Below are 19,255 nucleotides of genomic sequence, written 5' to 3'. Positions count from 1 at the left end.
CCGAGTCAAGCGATAATAGATCAGCATCATTTGAAAAATTCGCTGGAACATTTGTCTCATTGACATCTAGGCTGCCACTACTTTCCTCCAAGCCATTCACCGCCGGGACACTACTCTCGTTGTTGTCCTCAATAGAAATGGCTTCCTCGCTCTCCTTCTGGTCCTTCGACTTCAGATGACTAACAACCTCCTCTAGATGGTTTCTAACGTCGATACAAGCGCTGCCCTGAATTTGAAGCGTCCTAGTATTAGGATAAAAGTTGAAAGTCACATTAGGCAACTTAAAAACGGCACATGAATCAGTACTCGATTTAACAAATCCGCCGCCATCACAATCATTTCCCATCGTAAACTTGACTTCAATAAACCTTGAAAGCTCTTCCACAGAACCATTCCAAATGAATCTCTTCTTGGCCGGGTTAAAAGACAAAAATCGCGCAAAGTCGGAGGAACACTGAACAGTCAACGTGGAACGGGCTGGATGACAAAAAGCTGGAGATATGACGTCCGTCCGCCATACTATCTGACATCGCAGTATGTCGTAGCTTCAGTACTGGCTGCCGTACTGAAACCTTATCAACCCTGACTTCCTGTCAAAGGTCAAAGAATCTAGGGATGAACCTTCCCCCAGGTCATCCCGGTAGGTTTCCACAGTCCCCAGGGTCTTGTGGGAACAGTTTCAATATGGTGGAGGTTTCGGAACTCTTGGAAGTCACATGTCCAGTGACCATCATACTCAATTTCTATGTTTTGGATAAAGAAACCAAACAAAAGGTTCAAGAACCAGAGGAGGATGAAGATGTTAGTGCCTAGGAATCGAGTCAAGAAGTGGGAGGGAATAACAGAAAACTGAATTTTCTTTTTATGGCTCCGAGAACACGATCGGGACGTATCATAAGAACGTCATTTAGGGCTGTTTTGTGGATATAAAGATGATTACGAATGATATAAAGATCTTGTAACAAGCATTTATCCATTCAATAAACCTGAAGAAGGCTGGTGTTGGCCAGCCGAAATATTGTAACGACGCCGGCCTATGTTCACCGATTGTCTTGACCAACCTTTGCAGTATATTTTCCTGTTTTGTGGCCATAAGAGGTAAGTCTAAGACCTCAGTTATGAAGCTGTTCTCACCTCCGTGAAATAGCCAAATGTTTCCAGGCCTCCGTTTAAACCAGCGTTGCTGAATTGGATTGCCTGTATAAACATCGCAAATAAATAAATAAATAAATAAATAAACCACCGTCGTCGTCCTTGCTTAAAGTCGATCCTTAGTTTCCTGGTCCCTATTGCACAAGACGGCATAGAAATGTACCAAAATGCATGTCACACGTGCAGCACGACTATTAGGTGACCATCGTCTACAACAACAGTCGTCGCATTCGTCTGCAGTCGTCGTTGCTCAAACTACGTATCACAGAATCACCAGGACTGAAGTTCAGCACAGTTTCTTGTTTGTTTAACCCGTAGTGCTTCGTATTTCCGTTGCCGCGGACGTTGGGCGCGTGCACCGTCCGCTTCCATTGATACCAGCCTCGTAGCTGGTAAATAAGGTGGCGTTACCTTTTTTTGTTGTCAAAACCTTAAATTGGGTCATTCCACGTTGTTGTTTCGTGAATACGGCAAAGAATTCATGCGTGCCGCACGTGCAGCACGATGATAGACAGGTTAAGCATGACGTTTACGGTCAAAGGCAAACGGGAAACGGGCAGGCTCCTGCTTATCATAAAAGCGTGAAACTTCTCTCATTTTAACTTGTCTCGTTCCTTTGAGAAGTTGCTTGATATCTGGAGCAAACAGGACAGAAATGAGCTGATATCAAGCAGGGTTCTTCCATTTTTGGCAAAATTCCTAATTTCACTCCGACGTTTGCCGTTTTAGGGCGTAAATGTCATGCTTCACCTCTCCATTTTTTTCCTTTTTTCACTGACCTTAATTTAACGACAATCGATGGCGCAGCAACGCCACAAAACAATGTCATTTGTTGAGCTACGGTAATACGAGCAACAAAAACGTCCAACTTAGCTTGTCTCGCAACATTGCTGCGAAACTAGTCGAAAAGCGATGTTGCCCGTTTTACATCCCACACAAAACCTGTCTCGCAACCAAAAAAAATGTGCTTGCTATCTCTAAAAATGGTTTTTTAGTTCGAATTTTCTTGGTAATCCTTTCTAACGGGAGGTTTTGCATTATTTACAGTTTGGTCTGCAAAGATGACCAAAAACAATAGGTTCGGGGCTTTGCCTACTCTAAACATGCCCGCGAAAAGTCACGAGTGTGTGAAGCCGACACCAAGACAACCTCGCTATATTTTTCGTGAAGAACAAGAATTTAATTCTTGTCGTGCTACAAAAACTTTGCAAAAATGTGCAAGCGAGTTGCGACTTTAAAAAGCTTGCCTTAATGGAACTTAAAAATAAACTGTGACAGGATTGCATTAAAGAAAGTTGAAGAGCGTTGTATACTTCCAGAGATAGATCTGGAGATAGTGATTGATGACAGTCTGAGCTTCACTGTTTAAGTGTTTGGTTGTTTTATGCCAGAGGATCAATCTATTTATGGTCTCTAAATGAGGTCTATTCGCAATATCACCATACAAGGACTTATCAGGGAACTTTATTGCTACAAGCCTTTTGCCCACAAAGAATATTGGAGATACAAAAACTGTGAGTTGCTTTGTGCAAAAGATGAAATACCAACCTGCTGTTGGTAATCTGCACGTGCGGCATCCATTGTCACCAAATTTAAGGTTTTAACTATGACGTAAGCATGCAAATGTCAATCTCTCGCTTTTTACTCCAAAACCACTGGTACCTAATTCATTTTTAAGTTACTTCGTCCACATTGTACGACGTGAAAGAGATGGAAATCGCTTAATTAAGACTTGCGAATATTCAAAGTTATATTTTGAGATGATGTTTTAGTCGATACCGCCGTCGTAAATCTTAAAGTCCCTAATCTTCCTTTGTGGGGTTTTCTTGCCGAATTACCGCAAAGTTAACCTGCTGTTAGGCTACCGAAGACACTCTACTGTTTCGTGCCGGAGTCAGTTGTACATGGCGGGAGTCAAGGATCAGTTGAGATCTGATAATCGCGAGTGACGGATCTTATTTAGATAACGCCACTCAAAAGAAAAGCAATGTTTTGATTATTTTTTGCTGTGTGTTCGACTTTCTCAGTCGCTTTAATTTCACCAAAAAGATAAGGCTTAAAGCAAGAGATAAAGCTATTCCGTGTACATGAATTTTGCCAGCCTGTGTCATTTAAAAAGTAAATGCGGTGCTTTTGAAAAACGAGACTTTCTTTGCTTTCTGAAGCGTTACATTTGTGTGGTAAAATTGAATCACTTTTGGGAAAGAATTAAAATGAAAAACAAACATTTTAAGTAGAGGAAGGAAGGGGATATTCAAAACCACGAACGGCTTAAAAGCAAAATACTTTTGCAATTCACGTATCAGCATCCGCAGATTATTGCACCTCACAACCTAAGCCTCCCGAAGTGTCAATTGTCTTGATGATGGAGCCATCAAATACAATCAAACTCATGGGTTTCGAGTAGAAGCCTTTTATCGAGTAGATATTTTCAGGGCTTGCATACCCTCAAAAGACATGTGGTAATGTACCAGAACATACATTACAAGGGTTTGTACTCTCTTGACTATTTTTTCGATTTCCAGACTTTGTGACCAGGCTCACTGAGCTATCATCGACTTGGGAGACCTTGCAGCGGCACCGTTTGAAGAAAGAGGCACGTAACAATTTGCTCCTATGCAAATAAGTGGTTGGCTATCAGTGGGGTATTCTCCAGTTTAGCCTCAGCAGAAATTTAGAGGAAATTTGGATCACTAAAATTTTAGCAGCATACTTTGAAGGTGTGTTGCTTAGCATGCGCAGCTCAGTGTGATGTGACAAAACCCCTTTAACCTCCATTTCCTCTGGTTAAACATTCTTTGAAAACATGTCACGTGTAGATCCTTACGCGGTTTCAGCATCGAAATCTGTTATTTGGTTAAAAATGAGTCAGAATCCGAGTGTCCATGTTTTTATCACAAACAGATATCTTAGAAGAATTATCGCAATCGAAGAATTATTACAAAATTAGACATCTGAAAACATTCGCTTTCTTGTCCCTTTTTTACAAAATCGTATTAGTCGGAAGCCAAGCCGGAAAATCTATAATCGTCATTAATTTTACTTAAATTTATTTGTAATCCCCGAACCGACCCTAAAGCAACTTTCCTAGTGATAAATTTAGGGACGTGAATCATTTCTTCATTGAAGTCCTAAGATTGCCAAATGCTCCCCGCGGTCAGTATAAAACGCGGCTTGAGCGAAAAACCCTGTATTTAATTTGAGATTCATTTTGTCATAATGACATTCTGAGGAAATATTAAAAAGCTGAAATGCAAACTATAGTTTAGTTATAATTTCGTTCGTTTAGTTGACCGATGTCTCTGCACGATCTTAACAGAAAACCCAGCTTGATGACAATCAGTCCGAAACATTTCCCTATCTCTTTTTGCCACGATTATTTCAAGGTTTTTTCTCTCCCATGCGTTTGGAAATTAAATTACTCCTTTTGATATAGCAATCACGAAAATTGGCGGTCTTGATTTTCTAAGTTTGCGAGGTTAGGGAATTAAATTCAGTTATTCAAAAATAGAGAAGGCGGCGGGCTGTTAACGCATTAGATACGAAATACAAAGCCGGTCCTTTTTTTTATAACAACCTTTTATGTAAGAACGTTAAGGCTGAGAGTTAAGAAGGCTTCATTTTGCCCATTTGTTGTTGTTGTTGTTGTTGTTGTTATGAACTACTTCGAACAATTTGTAGTCGAACCAACATTAAGAACATGTTAAAAACGTTTTCAGGCTCAAATGGAATGTGTAGTGGACTAAACCTCGCAAACAACTTGGTTAAATACGGAAGATCTGATGCACACAACGTATAAGAGCATGATAATTTTTGGATCCTTGGTTTTCTTAATTATGCGTTTGGCCCGTTTTCAATCGGATATATCTGCGGGGGTTATATCGCTGTTATTTTGTATTAGAAGCCTCATGTTTCGGTGGATTTTTCGCGCGTAAACAACAGCTTAACACTTAACTTATCGGAGATAATCTGGCTTTTTTTTTTTTTTTTTTTGCCAAAAAATCCTATCTTGTATTTTCATTAACCACACGCATGCTAGATTTAACAAGAAAATATGCACTCCTGGCTTTCTGGAGCTGATAAGAAAAATTTTTTTCAAGCGTTTACAGATTTATTTGATTACTGCATTCGAATACGTGCAGAAGCAAAAAATCCTTCAATATTTGAAGTGAGATCTAGCATAATAAATATAATGCTACACATCCCTATTAAAACCTTTAAGTTATTGATTTATTAATCGATTCCTCAATTTGGGTTTGTCAGGGGAATAGTGAGCAATATGCTGGATCAGTTCCAGCAACTGTAATCTCGGTCGAAACTCAAGGACAGCTTTTTCGATTTGTCTCATTGTCCTTTCTACTGGGACTTCTTGAAATCTGAGACTATGTCTTCTGGAATGAAAGATATATTTAATAGTGCTTGCTATCCAGTGAGGTTCTTGGTTGTACACAAACAGAGAATGTCTTACTTTAATTCGTAAAGGACAAACAATACTGACGCTCTACAATACACGCATCACTCTTGCACGACTTGGATATTCCTTCGTCGTGTTGTTTTCATGCAATTCAATAATCCTTTGCTTATTTTAGAGCCGGATGGAGTAAGTATTTGTCGTTTTATTAGTGGATTACGTATGGAAAGCTGTAAGATAACACTCCGTTAGGGGTTTTAACGTGCACAAGGGACACCGTGGCATAACTTTTAACTTTCAAAATAGAAGTCCACTGAACTGTGCTTGTTTTAGTTCTACTTCGAAGTGCGACTGCAGTTTGGCGAGTTGAAACCGAATATGAAAATCGACCGTTATCATTGTCTGCCAGTCAACAATATTGTAACGATGAAAAGTTCACTTCCGCTTTTAAAATTTTGCAGACCCGAGGGCAATGCACAAATTCAAAACGCGAGAGTTATATCGCCACCGAAATCTTGCGGCACCTTGTGAAGTCTCATGACCTACAGTTACAAACCAATATTATGTAATTACTTGAAGTATGTATAGTTTCATCTTTTCCACCACATTCTCTTCTTGCCATCAAAACGTGCAAAAAAGTTACAAATCAACAGACAATACCTAAAAGAGAAACGTGAAGAAAAGAACGGTTCTCATCCAAGTAATAGAATACACTATATTCTCCAAATACTTATGCGAGGAATTCGTCCATGTTCTTGGAGAGCAAGATCGTTTTCAAAAGGGGCAACGGAATTACTGCGTAAACAAAACACATTTTTGAACCCTGTCCGGTAATTCTCGCTCTGGAAAGCGTAAAGTATTGGATTTAGAGAGCTGTTCGCCACAATAAGAAAGGTCAAAACTTTCACCACTATCCGCAATTCGACGCTTTGTCCTTCCCGAGATTGCTCTTGATTTGAAAAAGCCATATGTAACATAAATATTCCGAAGGGTAGAAAGAACATGTAAAAAGCTACTGTCACAGCAATGATTAGAATAGCGAGTTTTCTCTTCTCGAAATTCGCGTTGGCCGGCCCAGCGCAAATTGTGTGCGTGATAAACATTCCACGTAGGATTTGAAAGTAGCAGAACGTAATCACGAAGAACGGTAATAAGATGTAGAGGCTTATTGCAACAGCTACATAAATTTCTTTCAAACTGTTTCCTTCTGCGCTTAGAGGCGACACACAGTGTCCATAAGTTGGGTCAATACGGGTGAACACAAAATCTGGGATACTGATTGCAAGAGACCCAATCCATGTCATCGCAATGGCGTAGATAACAGTGTTTTTAGTTAGCACGTATTTTGACCTCAACGGTGTAACAAGCGCCTGATATCGTTCAATGGCTAAAACACTGAGTGTGAAAAGAGTAACTCCGAGGCAAAGGAAATCCACAGGGTCCCCAATGAAAAACCGGCACAAATAATCTCCTAGTTTACCTTTGGGTATGAAACCAGCTACAGCAAAATTGTAGGTACTCGGACACCACAACAACACCAAAATGTCGCTTGCAGCTAAATTGACGAGAAGGTAATTTGTAGCTGTGTGCATAGCCCGTGTTTTCCACACCACGGCAATTACCATCGAGTTTCCAAAAATTCCTATCAATATCACGACCCCGTATAAGACTGCAAAGACAATATCAAACCTGTCGATGCCGTGTATTGCCCGTTGCGATACATTCATGTCGCTACGGTTGATCGTCGGATTAACTTTCTCAACAAGTTAAGTGCCTCGGAACTTAAAGGCCGAGGAACTTACGACAGCGGAAATAAGCTTAACAAAAGGAGGTCAACATTATATATATCCAACAGTCCTTGCTAATCGAGGAGTTGAGCAGGTGCTTTAAATGCATTTTTGTCCGTGATAAGACAAAATCTAAAAATTTGCATCAGAATTGGCCAAGGTGAAAAGTATACAAATGCAAATCGTTTTTTTTTTTTTTCATTTTGCCGGCTTCAGTGTGCAACACTATACTGCAGAGATATTTAAGAGTCTTAACTGAGTGCTTTTCAAACGCCTACAAAACCCTCTACCCCCTACCCCCGTGCTATTGTACGGGGACTCACAGCAAAACCAGCTGCCAGAAGTTCAGCGTCATTCTGGTAACCAACAAGAAAGCAGTGATTTCACTTGATGGAGACTTCTTGCGTGTTAAATTCGTGGAAAATACTGATCTTAACTTTCATAAAGTTAGTAATTTCATATCACAAATATCGCGGCATATCTTACTTAATGCTTTGGGGCACTGTTTATTTAAATAAAAGCAGGACCACAGGTAACTTGTCATTGTTTTTCGAAGGCTTAGTATGGTGTAATTGCTGGTTATTACGAACGCGCTTTAAGGCAAACCGAAACGAGTCACCGTGACTTTGAATGATGTTTTCAGCCTTACTACGGGGCATAAATAAAACTAAAACTGTCAACTGCACGTTACGAATTAATATGTAACTTTCAAACGATAATAACCGCTGTGCGATAATAACTTCCGCGATTAATATCTAAGAGACTAATATCCAAAATCCCGAATTGGTTTCCTGAAACGCTCCTTAAGCAAACATAGAAAGAATTATGTTTGATTTGCCATTGATGTTGATGCAACTCTCAATTTACAGATATTTGAAGCCTTATTGAGAAGTTGTTTTCGCAAGGGTGTGGTTTCAGTTTCAGCTATGTGCAAGGGACGCATTCAGCAAATGAAGAATGCTGCATGCATGAAATGTATTTGTTCGTTTGAAACAGGCAAAAAAATCACCGTAAAGTTGGCCGCGGTTCTCATTTGTAATGATCTGCAATGGACATATTTAATTAAACGGTTAGGTAAATATATGAAAATAAAATTCTTCATACATTTATTTCAATTTATGGCTGAAACTGAAAATAAACTTTAAACTTTCGTATTTAAGGCAGTAAAATATTACCATAATCGATTATGTCTCGTTTATCTGCGAAATTTCTCCAAATGTGACCTCTCTAATTATTTGCGAGCAATTTTCCAAGGGAAAAGCCAGAAAAGATAAATGAAATTTAATTTATCTAAGTTTGAAATGGGAAAGCCAGGTGACGTATGAGCGGTACAACTAAAAAGGACCTCTTATTTGTCGTAATGTTTGAGGTAGTCGATAAAGGAACATAGTGAAAAAATATCAAACAAGTAGAAATAAATTTTAAAAGACCGTCTTTAGATAAGATTATTTCATGACGCACTCGCTTTCTTCTAACATTCAACAACCCTTGGTTTTCATACAGACTTCAGCGTTGAAAATTTAACTAACCAAGAGTGAATTAGATGAGAATGTTGTTATGACATGGGTGGTCTCCCCAGCACAGTCACAAATGAGTCTATTTTTAGAATACGCGTTCCCGCGAAAATCAGTTGTCATGTGCCTGAAAAAAAAAGGCAGAAGCAGTCACACGTGATATGGCTTCTTTTGATTGGTTAAAATTGGCGTCCCTTTGTTTGTTTCGCGCGCAAAGTATATCTAAAAATAAATCCACGTGTGACTGTTCTGGGGCAAGGCCGCAAAGTGACAGATTCACTCTTGAACTAACTCAATACACGGTTCGAAGCCACAACATCCTCAGGTCCTGCTTTTCTCGAAATGTGCATGACTGAAAACCTCGGTATACAAAAATTTGGTTTTATCAACGGAGTTGATAATGTAAATTGGCCACCGTACAGAGATTCTAAAAGCTGACGTTTCTAGCGTTAGCCCTTCGTCAGAGCGAATCGAGGAATTATGGGTTACGTGTAGTTTTTATAGTAGAGTAGAAGCTACGCTATTGGTGGTAACATGGCAACGTGAAAAATAGGAATATATTAGTTAAATGAAAAGCGTTCGTTAATACCGTGAGGATTAAGGGTGCCGATTTGGAAGATGAATTTTCGTTCCAGATTCTTGCGGCTTTCCGTCGTACCTAGATGTAGGGAAAGGCCGCAGATAGCCATGTGTTTTTTGGAGTGGTTAGGGAGATTAAAATGGCGAGCGACTGGCTTAGATGCATCCTTGTCATTCTTCTCAACATTGCGAAGGTGTTCGCGGAATCGGTCGCCTAGTCGTCTACCTGTCTCGCCAATGTATAATTTATTACATAACGTACAGGTTATGCAATAAATGACATTTGCGGAGGTACATGTGAAACGATCGGTGATCTTAACAAAAATTTGGTTTTATCAACGGAGTTGATAATGTAAATTGGCCACCGTACAGAGATTCTAAAAGCTGACGTTTCGAGCGTTAGCCCTTCGTCAGAGCGAATCGAGGGATTATGGGTTACGTGTAGTTTTTATAGTAGAGTAGGAGCTACGCTATTGGTGGTAACATGGCAACGTGAAAAATAGGAATATATTAGTTAAATGAAAAGCGTTCGTTAATACCGTGAGGATTAAGGGTGCCGATTTGAAAGATGAATTTTTGTTCCAGATTCTTGCGGCTTTCCGTCGTACCTAGATGTAGGGAAAGGCCGCAGATAGCCATGTGTTTTTTGGAGTGGTTAGGCAGATTGAAATGGCGAGCGACTGGCTTGGATGCATCCTTGTCATTCTTCTCAACATCGCGAAGGTGTTCGCGGAATCGGTCACCTAGTCGTCTACCTGTCTCACCAATGTATAATTTATTGCATAACGTGCAGGTTATGCAATAAATGACATTTGCGGAGGTACATGTGAAACGATCGGTGATCTTAACAGATCGCTTAGGTCCCGATATCTTGCTAGTGTTAACAATGAAAAGACAAGTTTTGCATCGTGAGCGCGCGCATTTGAAAGTGCCGGGTTGCTCGTTAGTTTTGAGCGCGCTTCTAACTAAAAAGTTGCCTACGTTTTTGTCGCGTTTGAATGAAATAAGTGGAGGTTGCGAAAAGATTCTACCAGTCTCGGGATCATTTTGGAGTAATTTAAAATTACTAAGAATGATGCTTTTGACTGCGTGATTATGAGGATGGAAAGTGAGGGTGAATGGAATTCTGTCATTCTTATCTTTTTGTGACGTTTGTAGTGATGACTGTCGATCAAATTGTTGGGCGCGCTGATGGCCCGCTTTGACCACAGAGACAGGATAGCCACGTTTTTCGAAGAACTGGCACATCTCCTCTGATTTGCTGGAAAAATCGGAGTCATCACTACATAGACGTCGAAGTCTAAGAAATTGAGAATAAGGGATGGAGTTCTTGACATGTGATGGATGTGACGATGAATACAACAAATGACTGTGTGAATCAGTAGGTTTGTAGTGCACACTAGTACATAGCACGTTGCCTCTAATAGAAACGTTGATATCTAGAAAAGCCAATGAAGTTTCCGAAATTTCCCAGGTATATTTAAGAGCCGGATGAAAAGAGTTGACGGAGGTTATAAATTGATCGAGTTCTTCTCTGCTGGATGAAATAGCGCCGATGCAGTCGTCGATGTAACGGCCGTAGAGTTCAGGTTTGGGGCCGTTGTACTGACTAAAAAAAAGGAAAAAGATAACTTACGATTTCCTGGCGTAGCTCCTTGGTGAGTTTCTTCAAGTTACCGGACACTGCCACTAATCTCATCATCAACACCACTAGAACTTCGTGCATTTACTTCTTGCCTAAAATTCACAAACCCAACAACCCAGGTCGCCCTATCGTTTCTGCCTGTAGTTGCCCCACCGAACTCATTTCTAGCTACTTAGACAGGATTATGACGCCTATCGTCAAATCTTTGCCATCATACATTAAAGACAGTACACACGCACTACAAATTTTCCGCGATTTCAATTTCTCCGGCCAATACAAACTTATTTTCACCATGGACATTACATCTCTATACACAGTCATTCCTAATAGCGAGGGTCTTCAAGCACTTAAACACTTTTTCGATCAACGCACTGTCAAAGAACCTAGCTCGGAAACGCTCCTCCGCCTTGCCGAACTAGTTTTAACGCTTAATTGTTTGTCATTCGCCGGCAACTATTACAAACAAATTAATGGTGTAGCGATGGGCACAAGAATGGGACCTAGCTATGCCAATCTTTTTGTAGGATATGTTGAACACCAATTTTTTAGTCAGTATAACGGCCCCAAACCTGAACTCTACGGCCGTTACATCGACGACTGCATCGGCGCTATTTCATCCAGCAGAGAAGAACTCGATCAATTTATAACCTCCGTCAACTCTTTTCATCCGGCTCTTAAATATACCTGGGAAATTTCGGAAACTTCATTGGCTTTTCTAGATATCAACGTTTCTATTAGAGGCAACGTGCTATGTACTAGTGTGCACTACAAACCTACTGATTCACACAGTCATTTGTTGTATTCATCGTCACATCCATCACATGTCAAGAACTCCATCCCTTATTCTCAATTTCTTAGACTTCGACGTCTATGTAGTGATGACTCCGATTTTTCCAGCAAATCAGAGGAGATGTGCCAGTTCTTCGAAAAACGTGGCTATCCTGTCTCTGTGGTCAAAGCGGGCCATCAGCGCGCCCAACAATTTGATCGACAGTCATCACTACAAACGTCACAAAAAGATAAGAATGACAGAATTCCATTCACCCTCACTTTCCATCCTCATAATCACGCAGTCAAAAGCATCATTCTTAGTAATTTTAAATTACTCCAAAATGATCCCGAGACTGGTAGAATCTTTTCGCAACCTCCACTTATTTCATTCAAACGCGACAAAAACGTAAGCAACTTTTTAGTTAGAAGCGCGCTCAAAACTAACGAGCAACCCGGCACTTTCAAATGCGCGCGCTCACGATGCAAAACTTGTCTTTTCATTGTTAACACTAGCAAGATATCGGGACCTAAGCGATCTGTTAAGATCACCGATCGTTTCACATGTACCTCCGCAAATGTCATTTATTGCATAACCTGCACGTTATGCAATAAATTATACATTGGTGAGACAGGTAGACGACTAGGTGACCGATTCCGCGAACACCTTCGCGATGTTGAGAAGAATGACAAGGATGCATCCAAGCCAGTCGCTCGCCATTTCAATCTGCCTAACCACTCCAAAAAACACATGGCTATCTGCGGCCTTTCCCTACATCTAGGTACGACGGAAAGCCGCAAGAATCTGGAACAAAAATTCATCTTTCAAATCGGCACCCTTAATCCTCACGGTATTAACGAACGCTTTTCATTTAACTAATATATTCCTATTTTTCACGTTGCCATGTTACCACCAATAGCGTAGCTCCTACTCTACTATAAAAACTACACGTAACCCATAATCCCTCGATTCGCTCTGACGAAGGGCTAACGCTCGAAACGTCAGCTTTTAGAATCTCTGTACGGTGGCCAATTTACATTATCAACTCCGTTGATAAAACCAAATTTTTGTATACTACTTCCCCACCGACGCAGCACCACAGTTTCTTTAGAAACTACCCCTTCATTCATTGGTGATCTTAACAGATCGCTTAGGTCCCGATATCTAGCGCTCATGATGCAAAACTTGTCTTTTCATTGTTAACACTTGCTACGAAATTGGTCGAAAAGCGATGTTGCGCGTTTTACATCCTACGCACAACCTGTCTCGCGACAAAAAAAATGTGTTGCGAGTTGCTACAGCGTGTTGCAGAAAGTGGAGGTCCGTTCTACTCAGTTCTGCAACAAAATCAACACATTTTTTTTGTTGCGAGACAGGTTGTGAGTGGGATGTAAAAGGCGCAACATTGCTTTTCGACAGGTTTCGCAGCAATGTTGCGAGACAAGTTGGACGTTTTTCTTGCTCGTATTACCGTATCTTTAGGAAGCTTAAGCCGGGAGCAACGAGAACGTCACAAATTTGGATATTTAGGGTGCGTTCGATTGACCCTATTCCGGAATAAGAATAAATGGAGTGACGATTAAACGGTATGTTTTGGCGTTTCCAAGCAACAAGGATAATAAATATATGTTTAAAATAACATTTTATAGCAGGTGTTTGACAATTTTAATGTGAATCTCCGTTAAAACGAAGGATTTCAAACTCCTATTTCATGTATTCCTATTTCAGAACACGGTCAATCGAACGAGCCCTTAGTGGGCAAAAATAATAGCTTTGTGTGCCTTGCAAATGCGTTTTTCACTTTCGTCCATTTCTTTGCCGTCGTCTGCAAAGCAACAACGCCGTTTAAATAGCCAAATTTAAGGTTTTATGAAGAACGTCAGCACTTGAGGAAGTGATTACAATAACGTGAATTATATTTTGAGATGACGTTCTCGTTGCCGTCGCCGTTGGTTAAGAGTTCCGAAATGATTTCGCTCTCTTCAATCTGTTTTTAAGCGGCCTGGTACTGCAATTAGTCACAATTTAATTATTTTGTAGGTGCCAAGCTATTTACTTTTCTGCTTGTCAGAAATTGTTTAATCCCCAGGTTATTGCTACAGTGTTCCAAAATTTCCAGCTTTGACTTTTAGTCGCCATTCGACGTCAACTGTACCGTTGACCTTTTAAACACTACGTGTCCTCTTTTAATCACAGGAGATTTGAAAAAACACGAAAAGTTGGTATTACACTAAATGGCACAATGGAAAATACTTTGAACAAAACAATTTCATTTGTAATTCCCTCATTTGAAGTCGCCGAAACATATTTAAACTAAAATTAAGTCAGTGGCTCATTGTGGCGGACCTCATTGTGCTCAACATTTATCAAAATGATAAAAAGCAAATTATTGTAAGTTATTACCAGAATTTGAAACAGCCAAATTTGAGGTTTTATAAAGAACGTCGGCAATTGAAGATAAATTTTCATTTTCTCCCCTAAATTAGGCGCCGTTCCACCGACCAGTGTCAATTTTGCTTCCACTACTCAACCGGACACTCGAGCTAGGTGATATATGGGCGCGTTGGCCAGCCAATCCACCGTGCAGTTTATATAACCATTGGAATAGGTACAAAAATATTAATACATCAATTCTAAAATAAAGAGAAAAGCAATGCACCAGAGCCAGACACGAAAACACCTATAAAACAGCAGTTGAAAAAAAGAGGGGAACATGCCTCTGCTACGTGACGGCAAAATATCAATTTATGCTAATCAGGATTATCACAAATTACATTTTTTGAGGAACTAACACACCCTTGGCATATTAAAAAGGTTGAAATAGTCACGAATTGATTACAATAACGCAAATTTATATTTTGAGATGACGTTCTCGTTTCCCTTCGTCTTTGCTTAAGTTGAGACCTTAAAATGTAAGACGACGACGGCCCCGAAACGTCATTTAATAGCGCTAGCTTACGTTTCTTGAAGTGTTTCGTAATTATTTGAGTTTGTTCAACTTCCTCAAACTATCCAGGAACTGAAATGGGAGAAACAGTATTGAAACTAATAAAGAAAATCAAAGATTTGCACTTAAGGCGCTGTTACACTGTGAAATGTTTCGTGCAACTTGTCTCGCAATGTTTTGGCCACATCGTGGCAGGACAAGTTGCACGGAACTTTTCACAGTGTAACATACCCTGCAACGGCCAAAATCGTTGCGAGACAAGTTGCACGAAAAATAGAACTTAATTCTACTTTCGGCAACAGATCTTGCAACTTGTCTCGCAACGATTTTGGCCGTTGCAAGGTGTGTTACACTGTGAAATGTTTCGTGCAACTTGTGCCGCCACAATGTCGCCTAAACATTGCGAGACAAGTTGCAGGAAATATTTCACTGTGTAACAGTGCCTTTATGCGCTTGCGTGTTCCTAAGAACCTGAAATTTGGTCATTTCATGTTGCAGATTGGCAGAGAATGGGAAAGAAATGTACAAATTTTAAAGCGCACCTGCAGAGCCATTGTTTTGCTCATTAATGTCTATTGGTTTTTATAAAATAACTAGGATAGTACGCGCACTCTCATTGGTCAATAGCTGTGTTCAGATGAGAGTATGGAAACGCGGCTGTGACATCACACGAATTTTAATTGGTTTTGTGTTGTCAGACGCGCGTTTGATTGGCTGGTAGGAGATATGAGCGTGTATCGAGAAAATCTGTTTCAATCTAGAAGTAAAAAACCCAGCATTTTCCTTCAATTGTCGAATTATCTTTGAGAAATATTTTATAAAAGCAATAGAGAACTTTTTTCCGTGTTTCCATAGTCTCATCTAAACACTCGGGGAAGTTGGGAGAATTCTGGACAGTTACGCAAACCGTCGACTGCGTCTCGGGCTCGCATAACTGTCTCAAATTCTCTCAACTTCCCCGAGTGTTTAGATGAGACTACGGAAACACGGAAAAAAGTTCTCTATTGCTTAAGTGGCGTTCTCGCTGAGGTTGCCGTCCTAGGTCTTAAGGTCCCTCAGTTCCCTATTGTTGGGTCCATGCACGCACATTAGATATGGTCTCCTTGGAGACAGCAATCATTAACATATTGAAAACAAGATGGCAGATGAATTTTGTAAGTCTACCGTCAAAGTCTCCGTAAAGACTTGTTTCCACATCTCAAAGTGCCCTTGGACGTGAGGTGCTTGGGAATGAAATTAAATCACTGGAATCAGAATGCTAACAGTTAAGCCTAAATATTGTTTTAGGTCTAATTAGGCCTAAGGTTAGAATTTCTAAGGGGCTTGGGCTTTTTCAACAGTTACATTATAACCTCAGTCTGCATTTTGCACTGACTGATTCCAGTGATTTAATTTCATTCCCAGGCACCTCACGTCCAAGGGCACTTTGAGATGTGGAAACAAGTCTTTACCCAAAGTCTCATGGGTCGTATCCTTCCCACAATACACCGCAAGTCCTTACATTGAGTTGTTGCGTCAGTTTGAACACAGCTGCCAACACCTAGCCTGCGTTGCCGATCTTCCTCCTTCCCCACCCCCTCCCTTTTATACGCCTGCTAGCAGGCTACCAACACCATCCAACATCTGCAGAAACAACACTGATAGAACTCCCAACAACCTTGGGGACTTGTTGCGTCCGTTTTCACGGGGGCTTACGAGATATCTCTGATGAAATATTACGGATTTTAAGGAATAACGACAGATACGGCAACGACACAAATAAGAATCTGGTATCAAGAAATGGCCCTATTGTAGTGAATCAAATTCCTCTTCACAAGTCCAAACAAAAGCCTTTTGTTGTTTATTGCGCTGACGGAATTGTTCCGAGGCTCTGCGAAGATAAAATTTTAAATCGTCGCAAAATTGTCGGCGTGTCAAATTTGCGGCACTAGGGGAGAGGGGTTTGGAAAGTTGCACACTAAGGTGCTGTTAACACAGGGGTACGCAGGGGAGAAAATGCGCTTCAGTATGCCTGGTTTCTCAATATGTTTTGTGCATCCAACTGATTAAAAATCTATGAACACGATAAGGATGATTCGCTGTTCACGAACTATACTCGGCGCGAGGACGAGAGCAAAAAACAAACCAAACTGCAAACTTTTTTTTTGAAGAATCTTGTTAATCTTTTTAAGGATGACATGCATGAGCGTAAATATTCCGTGATGTAACATGTCTTATAAGCGTTTTTTTTTTCAAAGTACATACCGAATAGCCCTTTTTGGAAATATGTCATAAGGTTTATTATCATCATCGCCAGAAGACTTCATCTTAAAATTTCGACATGTCTCAGGTTGCACTCGTGCAATTTTTGAGTTACGATTAATCATTTTGTATTCACTCAAGGGTAACTTTAAACAAAGTTATTGCTTTTAATTAGAATAGCAATTTTTTTTCGTTTATTAAATGAAACAAAAAAGGTAATCGTTCTTAAGACCATCAAAAACATCTGAAAAGCGGTTTTATTTTAATAACCAAAGGCAAACAGCGATAGGCCGCTGTGTTTTCGATAACGAATAAAAGCAATTATCGAAGTGCGCACAAACTGAGATGGCTTGAAACGTGACCAAAACTCATTTGGGGCAAGGAAGTGAGAAAATAACCATCTGTTGTTTTGCCCATCAGCAAGAAGTAAAACCACCTTTTGATATTATGCAAACTCAAACGAGACAATAAGCAAATTTTATTTCACTCAACCCTTTCAGCCCTAAGGGTGCCAAATGGCACTTATAGATTTTGCTCTGTCTAACGCCAGACGATTTTACTCGTCAATGGGGAACCCCTCAGGGCTTAAAGGGTTAAACGTGCGGAATTCATAGAAGTTTCGCTGAATTTTAGCGAAACTCAAATTTCTGCGGAAAAGGTGCCATAAACATGTTCCACCCGGGGACAAACGTCGTCTCTGGTTGAGTTTCCTCTTGGTGTTTGGTCATTTCGTCGCAACTGTTTTCATGCTCGCTGAATGAAATGTTTTCAACACGGGATGACTGACCATTCACCAGGATGAAATTAAGGGCGGTGCTCACTAATTAAAGATATTTTTACCCCGGTGTGTGATTATGCAGGAAATGTAGATCTTAACAAGTGTTATTGAAATCCAAAAAGACACTGATAGGGGGTAACCACGCATTTTTCCAAGATAATTCATGAATAATAATTGTAACGAGATGCTTCCGTGAAGCATACACTGGGTTGCCTGTGGTACGTGTTACAGAAAATCAGTAGGCACTGAATTGTGTGGTATTGAACTACAGCATTCCAGTCTCTGAAGAATAACAAATAAAAGAGAAGCGAGAAACATTTTCTTCTGGGCTGACATGTTGATAATTTTCAAGTTCCCTCACAACGTCTTTTCACCACAAGTTTAAGCGTGCCCTCTGAGCATCTGACAGCTTTGTAATACCGAAGTTCACCGAAGTTCACTGAAGTTCCCTGTCCAGCGGGGTTAGTGTTTGGATGGGAGACCAAAACAATATACCCCTCAGAAAACAGAAGCATCGGACCGAAAATACTATTATCGCTAACAAATGCGAACTCAGCAAGGTACAGATTTTGTTAGCTTGCTTTATGCAAAAACAAATATTGATGCAAAAGTAAATAAATATTGATACACAGTTTTTAGAAAGAGCAGAAGGAAGTTTCCAGGACGGTCGCTCGAGAATAACATATTTACGACATGAAAACAACATTAATTTTGAACCGTGAATATAGAATATAAACAGTTACGATCAGCGACAAACATTTTGGGAGATTTTTGCTACGTTCAATTTTGTTATTGTAAGTTTTGGCTGCACAAATAAGTGACAACGCCGGAATTCAGATGGGCGCCGTGATTAAGTTACCGCGGCATGTTAACTTGCCAAACAGTGAAGCATCTGTGTCAAATGATGGCAAGATACCGGGTTTTCGTAAGTTTCTTTTTCTGTCAAGTGTTATAAAGTTTGACAATAAATGAGCGAATTCAAAACAAAGATCACAATCGCCCACCATTGTTTCTGCAAAGTCAAAAATTTACTCTCCAAGACGAGGTTATTTATCACCAGGTAATTCCATCATTTTGGAAATAGCAGCTACTTTATTATTCACCGGCGTCACAATTTTTTGCTGATTTTGGGGCTCATTTTGTTGAAACTCAAGCACGCTTCCAACAGACCTGTTTATTTTCATGAAACCTTTCCTGCTTACAGAGCAATACTAAAAATATCCTCCCGTATCACGTTTCAACCTTAAGCTCGAAAATTCAATACACAACATGATATTATAATTCACAAAGGCAGAAAATATCACAGAATCCTTTTCCAGCGAAACATTTTATTGAAACAAACAACATAAGATGCACTAAAACGCCATTCGCGTTGCAATGACTTTCGACGCCATTGCTGGTTAACGAGAATAACAAACTCACGAGGCAGAAT

General features: G+C 40.1%; 1 protein-coding gene across 1 annotated transcript; it reads right to left on the bottom strand.

The window, feature by feature from the left end:
* Positions 1-5,544: 5,544 nt before the first annotated feature.
* LOC138043909 (somatostatin receptor type 5-like) lies at positions 5,545-7,351 on the bottom strand. Its single transcript, XM_068890428.1, has one exon. It carries the CDS (start codon positions 7,288-7,290, stop codon positions 6,277-6,279), a length of 1,014 nt encoding a protein of 337 aa, XP_068746529.1. The 5' UTR covers positions 7,291-7,351; the 3' UTR covers positions 5,545-6,276.
* Between the last annotated feature and the right edge of the window lie 11,904 nt (positions 7,352-19,255).

Source organism: Montipora capricornis, chromosome 3 (assembly GCF_036669925.1).
Source record: "Montipora capricornis isolate CH-2021 chromosome 3, ASM3666992v2, whole genome shotgun sequence".
In the NCBI taxonomy this organism is placed as follows: Eukaryota; Metazoa; Cnidaria; class Anthozoa; order Scleractinia; family Acroporidae; genus Montipora; species Montipora capricornis.
This window is presented reverse-complemented; position numbering and strand designations above follow the sequence as displayed.

Coding starts and splice junctions, on each gene's coding strand:
- LOC138043909 (XM_068890428.1), bottom strand. CDS start 7,290: ATGAATGTATCGCAACGGGCAATACACGGCATCGACAGGTTTGATATT.